The sequence below is a fragment of the Ictidomys tridecemlineatus genome, chromosome 9 (genome assembly GCF_052094955.1).
Source record: "Ictidomys tridecemlineatus isolate mIctTri1 chromosome 9, mIctTri1.hap1, whole genome shotgun sequence".
Classification (NCBI taxonomy): Eukaryota; Metazoa; Chordata; class Mammalia; order Rodentia; family Sciuridae; genus Ictidomys; species Ictidomys tridecemlineatus.
The window spans coordinates 127,747,665-127,765,328 of record NC_135485.1 but is presented as its reverse complement, the minus strand read 5'-3'; the positions used below and the strand labels follow the sequence as shown (position 1 = coordinate 127,765,328).

The following is a 17,664-nucleotide window of genomic DNA, read 5'->3' as shown; positions in this document are numbered from 1 at the left end:
TATTGGTGACATACTTCAGGTTATCCTAATTCTCAAATTATTAAATCATATTTAAAAAATATTTTCCAAGTAAGGTTAGCTACTCAAAAAAGTATTAAATAAGGTCAGATACAGAATACATGCTAATACTATGCCTTAAATTATTGCTGAATAATTCTGAGTAATATAATATTTTTTAATACTGAGGATTAAACCCAGGGGTGTTTAACCACTGAGCCACATTCCCAGCTCTTTATAAAATATTTTATTTAGAGACAGGGTCTTGCTGAGTTGCTTAGGGCCTTGCTAAGTTCCTGAGGCAGGCTTTGAACTTGCAATCCTCCTGCCTCAGCCTCCCCAGCTGCATGCACCACTGAGCCTAGCAATGAATTCATTTTTAAAATTAGGAAATAGTACAACTTTCTTTTAATATCTTTAAAAATCCTTTCTTTTGTACAACTCATACTGGATATTTTGAACATTTCTCTACCTAGCACAATGTATGAAATCAACGTGGAGTTAAGTACGACTTGTGTACTGGTAGACAAGTGTGAGCATGTGGGGTGGTGGAATACCATGTCATATTGGAGGAGGTCTGAGCTGCACAAATTTGGGAGAAGGGATCTGCAAACAGCTGCTCCTTCTAGAGTCCCCAAGAAGGGGACTACTGAGGTAGGCCACAGGACAGAAGGGTATAGCAGATGCAAACTGTGATGCAGAGCAGAAAATGACTGCAGAGACCCTGAGCTCACACCTGAGTCACCTCAAACTGAGTGAAACACTGCAAGCGGGAGTGTCCACAGGCCACTCTGGTAGTAGCCCTCATCTGGGAAGAGGCCATGGTTTCCCCTCGGCCAGCGTCTGATCTTCACTTAGTCACAGAGCAAGCATTTAAACCAAGAACAGAAGGGTAAATTTTAGGTAAGGATTCCTAATTGGTAAGTAAAATGGCTTTTACTTAATGAGTAGTGAATAGCTCTGATACTTAAATAAAGAAATTACTCAAATTCATATTTTTGATACATGCCATTTTTACTCAGTTATTAATAAATTATTAATAAATCATTTCCATAGCATGTTGGTTTATCTTTATTTTCATCATAAAAAATACCCAAAAAGATAAATTTAAGGACTATGTAATTGACACATGATGAATTCAGTAATATATTATAGTTAAGAAACATAAGAATAAAGAAGATACTTTGAATAGATATTCAATTAGATGTTACTTATTGCAGTGTCATTATTACTAATATGATATAATGATAATTATATCATAGCTCATAGTAATATTGATAGTACATTACATTTGAGAACTGTTTATAGTTTAAAGTCTAAACACACCATTTTTCACTTAATCTTCACAAAGACACAGTGAAACTGCCATTGAGATCCTTATTTTACAAATGAAACTGAGCTTCCAAAAAGTTGAGTGACTAACTTAAGGTCACATGGCTAGTTTGAGGCAGACAGGACTACAATTGATGTCTTCCAGCTCTGAGACTCACATGTCCTTTTCTTTGCCAAAGTTACCTCTGGTACAAAGAATGTGCATCATACCTGTCATTCAAATATTCAACCACCTAACAGGCTATGCAACACTTGGACAATACTACACAAAGATGCTCTTTATCATGTAATATGCGTACCTAAATAAACTACTATAAACATGTTTACATATACAGACTTTAACTATAAACTGAACATTTTCTCCAATGCTAACTGTGGTTTGGAAATAACTCAGGCTAGAGAAAAAAACTAGAAATTGTGATTTTTTTGGATATGTATGATCACCTAGCACTTTGAAAAAAATGTTTAATGTATATCAATACCAATAGTAATATAATAGGACTTTCTACATGTTAGACCCGAGGCCACAAACTTTACCTAAATTTTTGAACTTAATTCTAACAAAACCATGCTGTGTTAGGAAATAGAAGTATCCCCATTTTCCAGACGAAGAAACTAATGCTCAGAGAGGTTAATTCAGTTGAGCCACGTCACAGGGCAAGGCGTGAGTGGAGCTGGGATTCCATCCTCTATCAATCTTACTTCAAAGCTTATCATCTTAACCACTTTGTTGTCTTCTCACTCCAAAGCCTTGATAAATATACTCTTTAATAAGCATGTTGAGAGTGCTTCATCTGGCAAATGTTACTATTTACTGCCTTTACTTCATGTAAAACATCTAATAATCAAAGATTTGGTAGCAGATGTGAGCATCGATATCCATGCCAGGCACTCTAACCAAGTTTTATGATGCATATTACACCCGCCCCCAAATGTCTTCCCACAGTCATTTAAGGCTCAGCAAAAGATAACAGCGAGGGCTGAAAAATGTGGATACAAAAGAAGCAACTGCTCTCATGGACAAACTAATTCCAATGACGCATGTTAATAGGTGTGCAGTCCACCAGGAAGATTCATTCTATATATTGCAAACACACAGAACTTTCTAGAGTTGCAGCTTTGGAAATAAAACACAAAGGACCTAAATGTTGAACGCGCCTCAGACAGCTTCTCTCTGGATTCCCCTTTGCCTTGACATCTCTACTTCCCTTCTTTTTCCTTTTATTATTTTAATTATACTTGTTTGTTTGTTTCTGACAGAATCTGTCAAGTGTAATATAAGTGTCTTTCCTTGCCTTGCCCTTCCCGGATGACCAATTCTGGTATGGTTTACTTAGCAATCTTCCTCTCCCAAACTAGCCGTAGCTCTGCTGGGTTTTATTACGCAGGTCAGAGTTATGATTTTCAGGGGGAACAGAGTTGTAAGAAGTAGAGATGAGACTCCGCAAAAGAGCCAAGACTTATTGACCTGAGTGAGAAAACAAGACAGAAAAAGAGAGAGTGAGGGAAGGAGTGATCACCAGTGTGAGCTCGACATGGCTGGAAACTTCTGGGCTTTGGGAGCATGACAGGCAGTTTTAGGCTTCAGAATATCCTATTGGCAGACAAAGAGGAAACTTAGTGCAGTGAGTTAAGAATACCATCTCTTCGACTGTTCTTTGAAGATAGTAAGTTGAAATTGAAATACCTCCGGTTTAGATTGTTGAACTACTTTTTTCTTTTGATATGCCATCTGACCAAGACTGAGCCAGGGAGAACTCTGAGACCCACTCAGGTTGATTAATGTTTTCAGCGGTGGATAAAATGTGTTCTTACTTATAAAAGGGACCAAAAGTAAAATTCTTTTTATGTATGGCATTGCAGAATCACCAGGGCATCTGATCATCATTTGATTTAAGAGTCCACAACTATAAACAATAGGATGACTCTTAAAGGAGAAGGTGAACTATACAGAGAAAGGGAAAAAATGGGAACAATTGTAAAACTTAATTCCCCCCAAATTTTCTATCAGCCAAACATTACAAATCCAATAAATTATTCTTAGTTAAAGATGACTTTTGGCATATTAAGGATTTATCATTGTTTGTATCTATTGAGTTAAAAGAGAAAATAAAATTTCACTCTAGTTACCTAGAATGAAATGTATCATTTTATAAAAATGATTTCTATCATTCCTCATTACCACATATCTATCAAACAAACCATAAGTTTCTAGAATATTAATGTCATTACTTTTTATAATACATTATTTATTTGAATTTTGCTACTGATGAAGCTAGAGATATAGGCCAACCATGTATACAAGTTAATACTAATGTCAGAGGCATTGTAAGCTGTTATAATGATACATATAAATATAGAGATGGTACTGTTAGGCATATGTGATGGATCTTGTGCTGTAAAAGCAAATGAAATATAAGTCAGATGAGTTTTGTTTTCATTGTATAATTCTTATAGGCTACATTATTTCTAAATAATAGAAATCAAATGATTCACTTAATGAATGGACCAAATGAAGGTGGTGCTCCTAGAATTGTCAAGTGGAATGATTTAGGAAGGAAGGGAATTCATACAACAAATCCAAGTGCTGAGGGAGGCCCTTTTTTAAAAAACAAAAACAAAACCAAAAAACTTCACAATTGGAATATGGCTGGTCCAACTTTGCATAAAGCCTTAAGGGTGGTTTTTAGTGAAATATCTTTTTCTTTCAAATCTTAGGACTTCATAAGAGGTCTTCTAAAATTCAGAATCACTCTCTTTGGAACATTTACAAGTCTAAATTAATGATGGGCAAAGAGAATTACTGTTTCTTTTCTCAGCAACTGACATGTAAGTAGCATTTTCCTCTTTAAATGTCAGGGTCTCCATGATCTCTTGAATATGAATGCAACTGTAATTTTTCTTCACCAAATACCCTTTTCTCATTAACAGGAATTTTAGCCCTAAATAAGCCCAATATTTGTTTTTAGCTAAGCTCTATTCTGTCATTCAGTAAAGAACCTTTTATCAGTGCCTTAGTTTATTTTCTGTTGCTGTAACTGAATACCACAGACTGGCTAATTTATAAAGATTTGAGGTTTACTTAGCTCATGGATCTGAAGCTGAGTAGTCCAAGATCATGGTGCTGGTACCTGGTAATGGCTTCCTGCTGCATCATAACATAGCAGAGGACATCACATGGTGAGACGGCAAGTGTGCTAGCTTGGGTCTCTCTTGTTCCTCTTATAAAGCCACTAACACATCAATAAGGGCCCCACCCTCATGACCTCATCTCATTTTAATTACCTCTGAAAGGCTCCACCTCCAAATAACAATTAGCAAACAACGTTGGGAATTAAGTTTCCAACACATGAATTCCAGGGGCATTCCCAAACCACAGCAAGGAACGGATCACCCAGCTTTTATGCTGCTCAACACATTCTTTTACTACACGTATTAATAATTTATTACATAAAGATACACTGGCAAAATTTTAAAATTCCTGATTCAGGTTAATAGAACTATTGATTAGGAATATTTACTTGAGACAGGTTTATCTGAGTTTCTTTGAACCAAAAGATGTAAAAATCTTTAAAACGGAGGGGAGAAATTTGTAAGAGGTAGAGGTTGAATCTGGAGACAAAATACTGGAATTTTGAAAACATTCCAATCCACAAATTTAAAATACAAGTGAGTGAATACACCAGTGCAATGACAGAAATAGATAGACTGGTCCAATGTGGTGGTTCACACCTGTAATCCCAGTGGCTTGGGAGGCTGAGGCAGGAGGATCACAAGTTCAAGGCCAGCCTTAGCAACTTAGAGAGGCCCTAAGCAACTTAGTGAGATGCTGTCTCAAAATGAAAAATAAAAGGGACTGGGGAATGTGGTTCAGTTGGTAAGTACCCCTTGGTTCAATCCCTGGTACCAAAACCAAACAAACAAACAATCAAACAAAAAAAACGATAGACCAAATACGAAAGAGAAAAAAATGGAAGATGTTCAGTGCAATGGAACATGGCCTTGCACTGGCTTTAACACAACACAGCTGACCTCTGGACATTTCTACTCGTCTCTATAGCACACAATGATAGAAATGCTCAATGCTTTAAAACAGTTGAAGATAATGTTAACGGTGTACAGGGTGGTGGGAAAGTAGAACTAGAAAAGGATTTCAAAAGAAACAAATTTAATTTATATTAAATAATCACTTTGTAATTAAATAACTGGTTAGATTTCTAAGCAATCAACCAGGGGTGGTGCATGCCTGTAATCCCAGCACCTCGGGAGGCTGAAGCAGGAGGATCAAGAGTTCAAAGCCAGCCTCAGCAACATTGAGGCACTAAGCAACTTAGTGAGACCCTGACTCTAAATCAAATACAAAAAAAATAGTGCTGGGATGTGGCTCAGTGGTTGAGTGCCTCTGAGTTCAATCCCCAGTACTCCCTCCCCTCAAAAAGTCAACCAGGGAATCAATCCTACTTACTTAATTTTATCATTGTACTTTTATAGTACGTTCACTAAATAAGGCATTGCATTGTTCTGTTGCAGATTCCTAATAGACGTGGTAAGCCAGAAGCAATGCCATCAGAGAAGAGAAACTGCAGAGAGAAAGACGTGCTCTAAGTTGTAAACAGGTGATAGATGACTGATGTGATGTGATTACCTTCACCAGGTTCAGAAATAAAACGATAAGAGAGCTGCAAACAAAAGTCTGAAGAGTGCCCACTTATCTCTTAAAGGAAACAGGGAAAGTGGCTAAAATAAGACACTGGGGAGAATTAAAAGACATCGTCTTCAAATCTGAAATCAAAATAAGGTGACGGGTGTTTTGAGAACCTAGCTCAGTGTAACAGCAAAAACAGGCTTCCTTCTGAAATCAGGCTGAGCAGCAAAACCTCCAGCCCTGAATCATCAAGAAGACCCTTCCCCTCCCAGCCACACCCCGCCCTGGTTTCCCTTCCCCCATGATTTCTCAGTAGTCACTCCTGGCTACTGTTTTACTTCGAGGAGTCTGACGCCATCTCTGCTTTGCAGGTGGCATACGACTGGTTCTTTGCTGACCCTGCAGCTGTACTCAAATATTCTGCTTGGCTTCTGCAATTCCTTTAGTTCTGGGTGAGCTGTGTCCAAGTAGCCAACAATATTTGGCCTCTGGCAAGATGTAGGTGCTGAAGACAGCCCCTGTTTCTTTCCAGCTGCAAAGTTACTGTGGATGTAGCAGTGAGCTGGTCCCTGGGCTGGGTCTATGGCCTTGCTTGGTTTCCCAAAACCACTAGCCTGGCTGGAGAATTGAGTACAAAGGGTTAAGTAACTCTAACTCTAAGCCAGGCACCTACTTGCCCATGGGTCAGGGAGATTTCCCACTAGAAACAGTTGGCTGGGTACACAGGCTGCCCTCGGGTAAAAAAGGGCCAAGTCTGAGGTTTCGAGGTTTGAGTCCCACATGAGATGGAGTGTTTTTGACCTCTTTTGGGACTTTTTTTTTTTTTTTTTGGCTTTTCTGGACCTTGGGGAACTTCCAGGCCCTGCATCAGAGATACCTGGCAAAAGACCATGGGAGGGAGAGATGCTTCTGGACTCAGTGCTTAAGCACTCAGATAAGTCACTAGTCCAGGATCTTTGTGGGGTGTGGGATACAAGAACTGAATCCCCCAAATCAGCACCAGACTGGGGATCCCAGAGACCTTTTCATAAGTGTGATTCCAAGTGGCCAGTGACTCTCCATCCTAGAGCTATTGGAGTGCTTTTTCCTTCCAGCCCAGTTCCTGGGATAGGAAGTGAAAGGGTTCGCCCATTTGTGTCTTAGGAGCACCTGATCCCTGACTTACATGAGACCATCTAAACCTGCTTTTCTCCTACCTTCCCGGGCACTCCCCCTTGATCTCCATCATACCTCCCTCCTTCAACTAGCTTCACCCTAGGCCTTTAAAAATCATTATTAATACTCTCTAGGAAATTTCATCCACTCCACACCATGAATATGCTAAAACTTAACAAATTTATGCACCATCTTGGTCAGGTTCTCCAGAGAAACCAACTGTGTGTATATATGAAATCTCTTCCCATCACCCATGTTTAGCTTCTTAGGATTGATGTAACAAATTGCCACAAGCTAAAAGTCTTAAAGTAAAATAAATGTATTCTCTCATATTTTCTCATAGCCTCTCACACATAAATATATGAAGAGCTTTTTTTTTAATAAGGTATTGATTGGCTCATGTCATTAGGTAGGCTGAGAAATCCAACTATTATCTACTTGTAAACTGGAGACCCAGGAGAACTGGTGACATATTTTGAAGGACTGAGAGTTTTGGAGCCAATAGTATAGATTCCAGTTTGGCTCTGAACACTTTTGAATCATGAGTGCTCTGCTCAAACAGTCTGGCAGACAGAATTTGCCCTTTCTGAACCCTTCTATTCTATCAGACCCTCAATAGATTGGATAATGGGAAGGACCACCTCCTTTACTCCACCAATTCTAATGCTAATAGCCAGAAATAACCTCACAGATACATTCAGAAATAATGTTTACCATTTATCTGGGCAGCCCCTAGCACCCAGGCAAGTTGACCCATGAAATTAACCATCACCTATAGTGTCTCCAATCTCACTTCATCTTGAGGCCACATATTAAACTGTCCACTTGAACTCTCCTTGGGTACTTCCAAAATTCTTCAAACTCTGCAAATCCCAAACTGGGTTTTCCACTTCACCCCAAGACTGGGTGTCCTTTAACATTCCCTGTCTCAGGAAATGATACCAGCATCTCTCCAGGTTCACAGCTGGGCACTCAGGGACCATCTATCTCAATGCCTGTTTCCTTCATCTCCTATTTTAAGTCCTTTATGACTTCTGAATCCATCTAGTTCCTTCCATCTTTCCTACCACTACTCGAATCCAGAGACTTAGATGAGTGCAATAATAATAAAAGCTAATAATTAAAGGCCTATTATATAGCAAGCAGACACTTTTTAGAAACTTTACATCAATTATCTCTTCTAATCACCCTATGTATTAGTTCCCTAGGGCTGACACAGCAATTACCACAAACCAGATGACTTAAAATAACAGGAATCTCTTCTCCTGCAGCGTGGAAGGCTAAAAGTCGGGTCTGGTGTCATGGTGGGGTCCTCTCCGGGAGCCAGGACAGGTCCGTGCATTGCGTCACTCTTCCCTTTGCTGGAGGCTCCAGGCACTCTCCACTAGTGGCCGAGTCTCCACACTCTCCACCCTCACCTTCACATGACCTTTCCTCTGCACATAGGTCTATTTCAATCTCCCGCCCTTTTCTCATACAGGTGCTTGTCTTTGGATTTAGAATCCCTCCAGTCAATCCAGGATAAACACTTCACCTTAAGATCCTGCAATTCATTACATCTACACTGGTGGGGTCTAGGGATTGACAGGGGCGTCTCTGGGGGAGCTCCCATGTAGCCTACGACTCTCTGTAAAGTCAGCATAGTTACTAGTCCCACAGGATTCAAGAGGCAACTGAGACTTATAGAGATTAAGGACTTGCCCAAGGTCACACGGTCAATAGGTGGGTTGTAGGCATAAGTCTCACATTTATTTCCACAAAGACAATTTTAATACTTTTCTGAAGAAAGTAAGAGTTTCAAGAAATTGTTCACTTGGGCATTGAATATAGTTTCTTCAATCGCTCTATTACTAAACCACTTGAGTATAAGATACCCAACAAGTTGTACCTCTGGGAATCTCCTATGGATAAATTTTTCACAAAGTTATTCATTGCCACATATTCTTTGTAATAAGAAAGCATTGGAGATGATCTTATTGCCCACTAGTAGGACATGGCTATATACATTATAGTACAGCCACTCAATGTGTGTGGGGGGCATGCAGCCTTTTTAGAACAAGGCATGTCTACAGTTAATACCAAAGTATCATGTACTTAAAATATACTAAGAGAGTAATTTTAAGTCTTCTCACAAAAACAATAGAGAAATATATGAGGTGATGGCTAGGACAATTAGCTTGATTAGGCTGTCGTAGCATCATCAAAACATCACATTTTGCATCTTAAATATATGCATTGTTTGTCTGTCATTCATACCCCAATAGAATTGGAACAATTAAAAAAAAGTCAAAAAAGATATGTCTATTTCAATATGGAAGAAGTTAACTCCAGGTGTAGGGGGGTGAGTATAAATGCTATCATTTTATAAATAACCAAAAGGACCCAGATTTATATGCACATGTATGCTATGCATGCATGGAATATTTTGGAAAGTTAAACCAGACATTTGTAACTGCATTTGTTCTTGAGGAAAGAACTATGAGATTGAATATGGGGATGGAGGGATGGCTTACTTTTCACTGTGCACTCCACTGCGTTGCTTGAATATATTTTGTCATGTGAGAGAGAATCTATGAGCTAGTTTTCACCTTTTTCCAACTTAACCTCCTAGTGCATTTCATTTTTCATGTTCCCAGAACACTTAGTAGGCTCATATAAAGTGTGGTGTGTGTGTGTGAGTGTGTGTGTGTGTGTGTGTGTGTGTGTGTGTGTGTTTACTTTCACTCTGGATCTCATGTTTTCTGCCTATAGAAACCCGACTCCCCAATAGCTCTTCTGTGCAACCTCCTGGTCTTCAGTGTTGGAACCAACCTCTTCCCTCTTCCCTTAGAAACCCCTTGTTTATCCTGCTTTGAATTATAGTTATCTTTATAAGTTGGTTATCCTGACTAAATTAACCCCTAAAGGGAAGCATGCATCTTATTGGTCTCTATAGTCCCCAAAGAATCTGGAGCAGATTGTTGCTGAATGCATATCATTAACTGAAAACTTGGAAGCGGGATGCTCACCTAGGAAAACCCAAGTTTTCTATGAAGATTGGTGGTAAGGAAGCTAGAGGAAAACATGGAGCCATATGTAGGAACCCTACATAGCATAAATATCTAAAGGCACAAACAAGATCCTCAAGGCTAAAAATAAAGATAATACTGTATATCAAATAATATATTACTGTATATCAAATCCCTTAAAGGGGATGGATGAATGTGAAGTGAAATAAAACTGCACTTTAAATATATTACAAGTAAGAAAAGACCAGAAAATGACTTCAGTTAAAATACAGTAAAGATAACTGTGTGTATATATATATATTTTTTTTCAGCCAAAAAAAAATCTGGTCACAATATAGGCAACTACTAATACTGTCCTGAGCAGGATGCTTCTCAGATGAGACTAGCCACTTTCCCTACTCACACTTTGAATATCTATATCGGCACAACACTTGAGATCACTTATTAACATTTTTAAGCAAAGTATCCTACATCAAACTGGGAATTTCTGCAATTTTATCTGTTTACTTTTCACTATCATTTGAACACATTCTCTTTTGTCCTTAGTGATATTGGAGGCTCAGGGATAATATTACTCCATACTTTTAACTTTTACATATTCTAAAGTATTTCATAGTAACTAACTATATCCCACCTCCGGTAAATAATAGAATCAAAAAATTTTTTTTCATGATTCTAACATACGGCTATTCTGTTTGAGTCAAGTAAATAGGCACACTGATGTCAAGCCTGATACATTTTGGGATGGCCTTACAATAGCACATACTATAATAAAATAGCAATTAAAATGGCAATAATTAAAAGTTCACTTTAACTTACTGTCATTGCAGTATTCTGTTCCTCGGCAGCCAGGTGTGCTAAGCCCAAGTAATACAAAGCTTCTCCTTCCATCTTTTTGTTATTTGCTAAAATACAGATGTAGAAATATTACTGTGGTATTAAAAAATTGATTTATCACAACTACCAGCAGTAAGTTGCTATTTTAAAAAGTATCCAGATTTATCAATGATCCCCAAAGCCTAGCTGTGCACCGAATAAAACAAAGACCAATGTAAACGTAAGTTACTGGATCCCAGGTGTTAGAGTAAGGTTCATGAGATATTTAATGATGAGGGGTTTCCCTCTGTCTACCCACCATTATACCATTTTATTTATTTGTTCATTTGTTTATTTATTGATACCCTGGGAATTGAACCCAGGGACATTTAACCACTGAGTTACATCCTCAGCCCTTTTTAATTTTTTTTTTTTTATTTAGAGACAAGGTCTCACTAAGTTGCCTAGGGCCTTGTTAAATTGCTAAGGTTGGCTTAGAACTTGTGATCCTCCTGTAATCCACTCAGTCTGGTTTCAGTATGTAATTTTGATGGGCAGGTATACCCTTTCTATCAGCCTACCATTGTCCAGCATCTGTAATGACTGGTGAGGGTACCACCGTTAACTGCTGTACCTTCACTCACCACATGACTGACATTCATCTAAGTTTCCAGCAGAGCAGATGAGTAGCCAAATAAGAGATTGTTATTCTGGTTATGTTCAATTCAAAAGCTATTTATTGGTTAAACCTTGAGAGAGAATGACAGAGCTTGACTTCTTGGTACAAAATTCCATTCACATTTTGAAATCTAAACATGTTCTTTCTTCTCTGCTCACCACTGGTAAAGCTGTTCATCATCTTTTTACAAGGAGTTAAGCCTTTCTAATTCTTGGGAGATAAATTTTATTCCAGGAACTACCCATTTTTTCTTTCCAAAAGCAAAATGTATAAAGGTGCAACATATGGTTTAAAAAGACATTCATCATACCATTTGATAAATCTATAGCTTATTCACCTTTAGTATATTAATGTAACATATATATTTAAAATATTTTAAAGAACTATTTAAAGTTCTTATTTTAATATTAATACTTTCCTTTTTTCTACTTTTGGAACTCATTAGCTTCTTCTGTCTAATACCTGGGTAATGCCAATGCTGACAGATCCACACGTGGTTTTGTTCTTGGGAGAGTAGATTTCTGAACCCTGCTTCCCAATCATGAAGTATTTCATGAATTAGCAATCCTTCAGGCAGCAGTTGATCTCACCACTCACTGAATGACCACTCATGAAGCAGTGGCTCATTGGAAGACATTAAGAAAAAAAGGCTAGCTGGCATGATGACATACACCTGTAATCCCAGTGGCTTGGGAGGCTGAGGTGGGAGGACCACAAGTTTGAGGCCAGCCTCAGCAACTTAGCAAGGCCCTGAGCAACTTCGTGAGACCCTGTCTCAAGATTAAAAAATAAATTAAAAGGGCTGGGGATGTGGCTTAGTGGTTAAGTGCCTCTGGGTTTATACCCAGTATGAAAAAAAAAAAAGAAAAAGAAAAAGAAAGAAAAGAGGATATCTGTTGGGTGTGGTGGTGCGCATTGAAGGGCTGAGGCAGGAGGATCACAAACTCAAAGCCAGCCTCAGCAACTTATTGAGACCATATCTCAAAACTAAAAATAAAAAAGGAAGCTCCCCTGGGTTTAATCCCCAGGACCACACACACACACACACACACACAAAAATTATTACAGCACAAGAAGTACGTTTTCTTCTGTTCCCCTTCTCTGTCCTTTGGAAAGTGAGATGCTTTCAGAAAGGAGACTGCTTGGTAGGGCTGTCACCATTAGCAGAGGTCTCGGTTACCTTCCTTTCTTTTTGTGAATTCTCTTACAACTCAGCAAATGTGAACCTAAAGTAAAATATAGGTGCCCTACTAATATACATGCCTTTGCATTGAAGTTCTCGCCAATTTCATGCAACAAAAGTTGGTTGCTGAAATCGACCTAAGAGCTAATGATTTATGTCAGTGTTCACCCCCTTGGAGAAGGTAATAGGTCGTCATCTGTTCAAAAGTTGTTCATTTAGTGGGATGTCTTTCAACGACGGTGATTTCCTGTGACTATTTCAATTAATTTTATTTAAAAAAAGTAACTGAAAGAATAAGCTGTTCACTTTCACTTGTTGGTAAATTAAAAACCATACCCCCCAAATTAGTTCTGTTTACTTCAAATAAGCCACCTGTTACTTAAATCAGTTAAATATATCCATGAGCTTATGAATTTCAGTTTAAGGGCAGAATTTTTTCTCCTTCATGAAAATGCTAGTCTATTAGTAAATTCCTACATGGCAACAGAATATCCTTGTATTTCACAAATTAAAAGCTTATAAGGATATGCTCCAAATTTTCCCCTTATATTATATACAGTCATAAATGATATAGAACATTAAGGATGTGAGCAACTCTCACAAAAGCACTTTTCCTGTTGTAAATGCATACGAATCACCTGGGGATGTTGCAGGCAGCCTGGGCTGGGACCTAAGATGCTGCTTTCATATCCTGCCTCCTGGTGATGCTGATGTTTCAGAGGCCACACTTTGAGAGCCAATTGTCCAAAATATATTGAAGTTCTATTTTCCTGTTATCCCTAACTAAATATTCATCATGATTTCCAAGTTATCTGACTATATGTAGGAAATTTAGAAACAATGAAAGTTCTCTCAGATTGCTAGAAATATACAACTTTTAACACACACATGCACACACACACACACACACACACACCTTAACTTTTGCAGGTGACCTTATCTTCTCATTGTAGGTTCCTTGTTTTACAAGGCTATCCACAGCGGGTTGTAATTTTGGAGATAAAGCTTTCAAGGAACTAATGGATTTCTTGTTGTCAGCACTAAGCCACCTCTGTTTTACAGTGAAATTTGAAAGTATATTGATGGCATTTGTCTTTGCATTTCATAGGAAATAATCACCCTAACACTTGAAGGGTTTCACTTCACTCTTGGGAGAACCAGTGTCTGTCCATTAAAGAAAGCAATGTGAGAGGGTTCTTTTCCACCCACCTTCTTTGGCTATTTCAGAAGCTTTTATTAGAATTTTGATGGCCTGTTTGTATTCTTTATTCTCCAGCATTTTGTCTGAGAGTAATCTGTAGGTCCTCAGGAGACTCTCGCAGGCCCACATGTTGAGAAAGCGCTCTGTCTCATCCTTCCATATCCGCCCCTGTGTCAATTGATGGAATGCCTCATAATGCTCAGCGGCTTCCAGAAGCTGACCTGAAGAATAAAAGCCATTCATAAATATAAACCACGGGCCAGAACATGTTCTCAGAAATTTTGAGTATATCTTAGCTTTACTAGCCTGGAATACAGGGGAAGAATTTGATCTCAGAGGCAGAAAAGGAGTTAAAGGAGCTGTTACTAACTGGATCTCAGATTCAGCAGGAATTCTGGCTTGACACCTGCAAGAGGGACGTACTTCAGCTAGTGAGGGCCAGACTGGGATTGCACATGCTGAGAGACAGAGTGGAAGTCCAGCAGCAATCATGAATCCCAATCACATCATCTGACATTTACGGAGCACCTTGATGACAAGGAACTGTGCTATGTACTTTACATGCAGGTCCCATTTAATCCTCAAAACAGTTCTGTGGAGTGGGACTGTTAGGATTCCATTTTACAGAAGAGAAAACTGAGGCCAGGTGAGGTAGTGGGTGGTAGGTCCAGAAAGTTTTGTTCAGAGTTCCTGCTCTCACCCAGTATTCTCTGTCGCTTTCCCAGGAGATGGCAATTTCTTCATTCTTGGGAAGAATTTAGATATCTTGAGAAAGGGTACATCTGGTACATATTTCAATTTATGGATCTTTAAGCTGTCTCTCAAAGTTTGAGGGAGGCATTTGTTTATTTTGAAAGCTAAACTGTTTACTTTTGAATAATTAGGATGTAGTTTAATTGCCTTTCTGGATTGTATACCCCATAATACGGTCCAAAATGTATCTCCTCAAAGCCAAAACTCTAAATTAGCCTTAAATTATTTTATTCCTTCCAACATGAGTTAACGTTTCTAGAAGAGGCGCTTGCAGTTCCCTGCTATACGTTGTAATTTACTTGTTAATCACCTTGTGCAAATGCTCACCATACAGTGTAATGTAAATGGTCTTTGATGGTATTGAAATGACATCACTGAGCTTAGTGAAAAGAGGTTTCTACCTAGGCCCTTACTGCAGCAGAAGAGCGAGTGCAGGCTACGGGCAGACAGCCTGTTCTTATCCCAGCTCTACTACTTTTTGCTTAGCCTCGGGCTAATCCCTGCCCTCTCTGTGCCTTAGCTTATTATTTTGTGAAACAGCTTTATAGTGTAACTAGGTACTATTGTGAGAGATGAACAAATGCATGTTCAACGCGTTACAGAGTTAGTGCTCAATAAACGTAGCTAGTGTTATCAGTTGGTAATGATAAGACTTCCAAAATATCTAACAGCCAATTGAAATATAACCACTAATTTGTTGTATTCTTTAAGTCCAACTTACTCATCCTGAGAAAAACAAGAATTACCTGAGTCCCTATAACAATATGATCCTAACTGAATAAACTCTGCATTACATATTAGGTCAACATACTTACTCAAACATGACTACTGCATATAATTTCTCTGTTTTTTTTTTTTTTTTTTTGCACTGAGTTTGTTATCAAAAGTGCTATTAAGGAATACACACACAAACAGGAATAATAGTCCCAAAGAAAGACAACCAACAGCCATGGATCATCCACAAATGACTGGCACAAAATGTCAGTAAAGACATGGCCGTGCTGGGTTCTTGCCACACCAGGAACGTCAGCAGAGAGAACCAGAGAGGACCATGGGTGTGGCAGGGCTGTTTATAAATGCATCGTGTGAAACTTTCACATGAGACAAGACTACCAAGCCACAAATTTGGCGTTACAAAGAATATTTCATTACATGGGCAGGTGTCTATAAGTGAAAATACCAGAAAATGTCAAAAAACGTTTACAAAGCGTTAGTGGCTAGGAAGTAAGATTATGGGTGATAAATGGTTTCTTTTCTGATTTCCTTTCTTATTTTTCTTGATTTTTTTTTTTTACCTTTTCTGCTCATTGGCATTTTCTAAAGTTTCTATCATCAAAATGTGTTTATTTTGTAATGAGAGATATAAGTGCAATCTAAGTTATTTTAAAAATAACATCCAACTGCTCTTTCCTTTGATTCTAATTTTCAAGGTTCAAATTCACTCCTCTAATTGATCTCTTCCTCTTTGCTGACAATTTTTTTTTTCCTCCTACAAAAGCAGGCATAGTTTTTCATGGCTTTCCTGTAGCACCTCTTGCCAGAAACACCTTCCTCCAAATACCCGTGACCCTCATTTTTAAAAACTGGAATGGAGCACTGACATAAATGTGTGTTCTGTTTCCTCTGTTAACTATATTTCTGCCTGCAAAGTATAGCTCTACATTCCCGGAAAGATGTAGACAGGACTACTTCTTCTTTTTTTTTTTTCTCCAAAGTATCCATCTATTCATAAAGTATAGACACATATGTCTTTTGAGCCATATGAATAGGGAACAGTGAATACCAGAAGCTGAGAAAACCAGATTGTTTCAGAAAAAAAATAGGTACTATAAAAGAGATGAAGCTCCAGGTAACCCAGTTAATTAGAATTAGATGCAAACAAAATATAGCGGTGCAAATAGTAAATGAGAAATGACAGCCATGTCAAATATTTGATCTACCTGGGGGCAGAAGGAGGAGGGGAGGGTTGATGTAGGGAAAGGAGAGGTGGAGGGAATGGGTAGAGAATTCAAGGTGGGCTGGTGTCTGTACGCCAGACTTGCCTTGGGTGGCTGAGTCTTGGGTGGCTAAGTTGCCTGGACAGGCTATCTAGCAGGAATGAAGTAAGGGAGGTTCTGGGGACATTGGTTTCAATGGAAAAATGACCTTCTGATAAATAGATAAGTAGAAATAGTCTTTGTGGTTGAATTGTATTTTTGCTAGAGCTTTGGGGGCTAGTATCATGCACTACTTTGCTTATGATTATTGCCCATAGTTTGCTCTCAGAGGGTCTACTTGAAGTCCCCCGTGAGCTTGAGATACTCAAGTAAAAGAGAACAGGAAATTGGCCTTTCCTAAAGGCCTACAAAATGGGAGGTGTCTTCCCCATGAATTATCTTGCCTTCCCCAAACTGGTGAAGTAGATATGACTATTACTTTTTCACTAGAGAGGAAAGTGCAGTTCACAAAGATTAAATGATTCAGTTATTATAAGCCAGATTTAAAGTAAGTGACGATGAGGATCTAAACCCAAGATTGTTGCAAGCCCACACAACTGGGTCTACCACATCTGATACTGATCGAGAAACCCGGAGACAGGAAGTTAGATGGCCTATTAAATTCTCTGGACATAAATATCTTGTGTTTAAAGCAATGTTCTAATTGCATGGTTTCTAATCTCTTACAGTTCTATCATTCTGAAACTCAGGTTGTCACAGGTAACCTCCAATAACAGTACAGAGAGGAGCCTCTGATGTGCTTCTGACTTTCTGAGGAATGTGTTGTATAACTAACCAACTACATTCAAATTCCTTGCTTTCCCCTAAGCCATATAACCTGTGTGGGGACACCTGGTTTTCCTTGGGTGTTCCAGGCTTGGTCAGCTGAGGCCTCATGCAGCTATTGATGACTTGGCCT

At 38.6% G+C, this 17,664-nt stretch overlaps 1 protein-coding gene across 2 annotated transcripts in view; it reads right to left on the bottom strand.

Moving 5' to 3' along the window:
• Positions 1 to 17,664, bottom strand: part of Ttc29 (tetratricopeptide repeat domain 29) — a 194,403-nt gene that overhangs the window by 116,594 nt on the left and 60,145 nt on the right. For both annotated transcript variants that reach the window (XM_040293226.2, XM_021727883.3), the window contains 2 exons: positions 14,025 to 14,237; positions 10,957 to 11,042 (listed from right to left, as the gene is read on the bottom strand). In XM_040293226.2, coding sequence (XP_040149160.2) covers positions 10,957 to 11,042; positions 14,025 to 14,237 — 299 coding nt within the window. The remainder of the gene's footprint in view (positions 1 to 10,956; positions 11,043 to 14,024; positions 14,238 to 17,664) is intronic.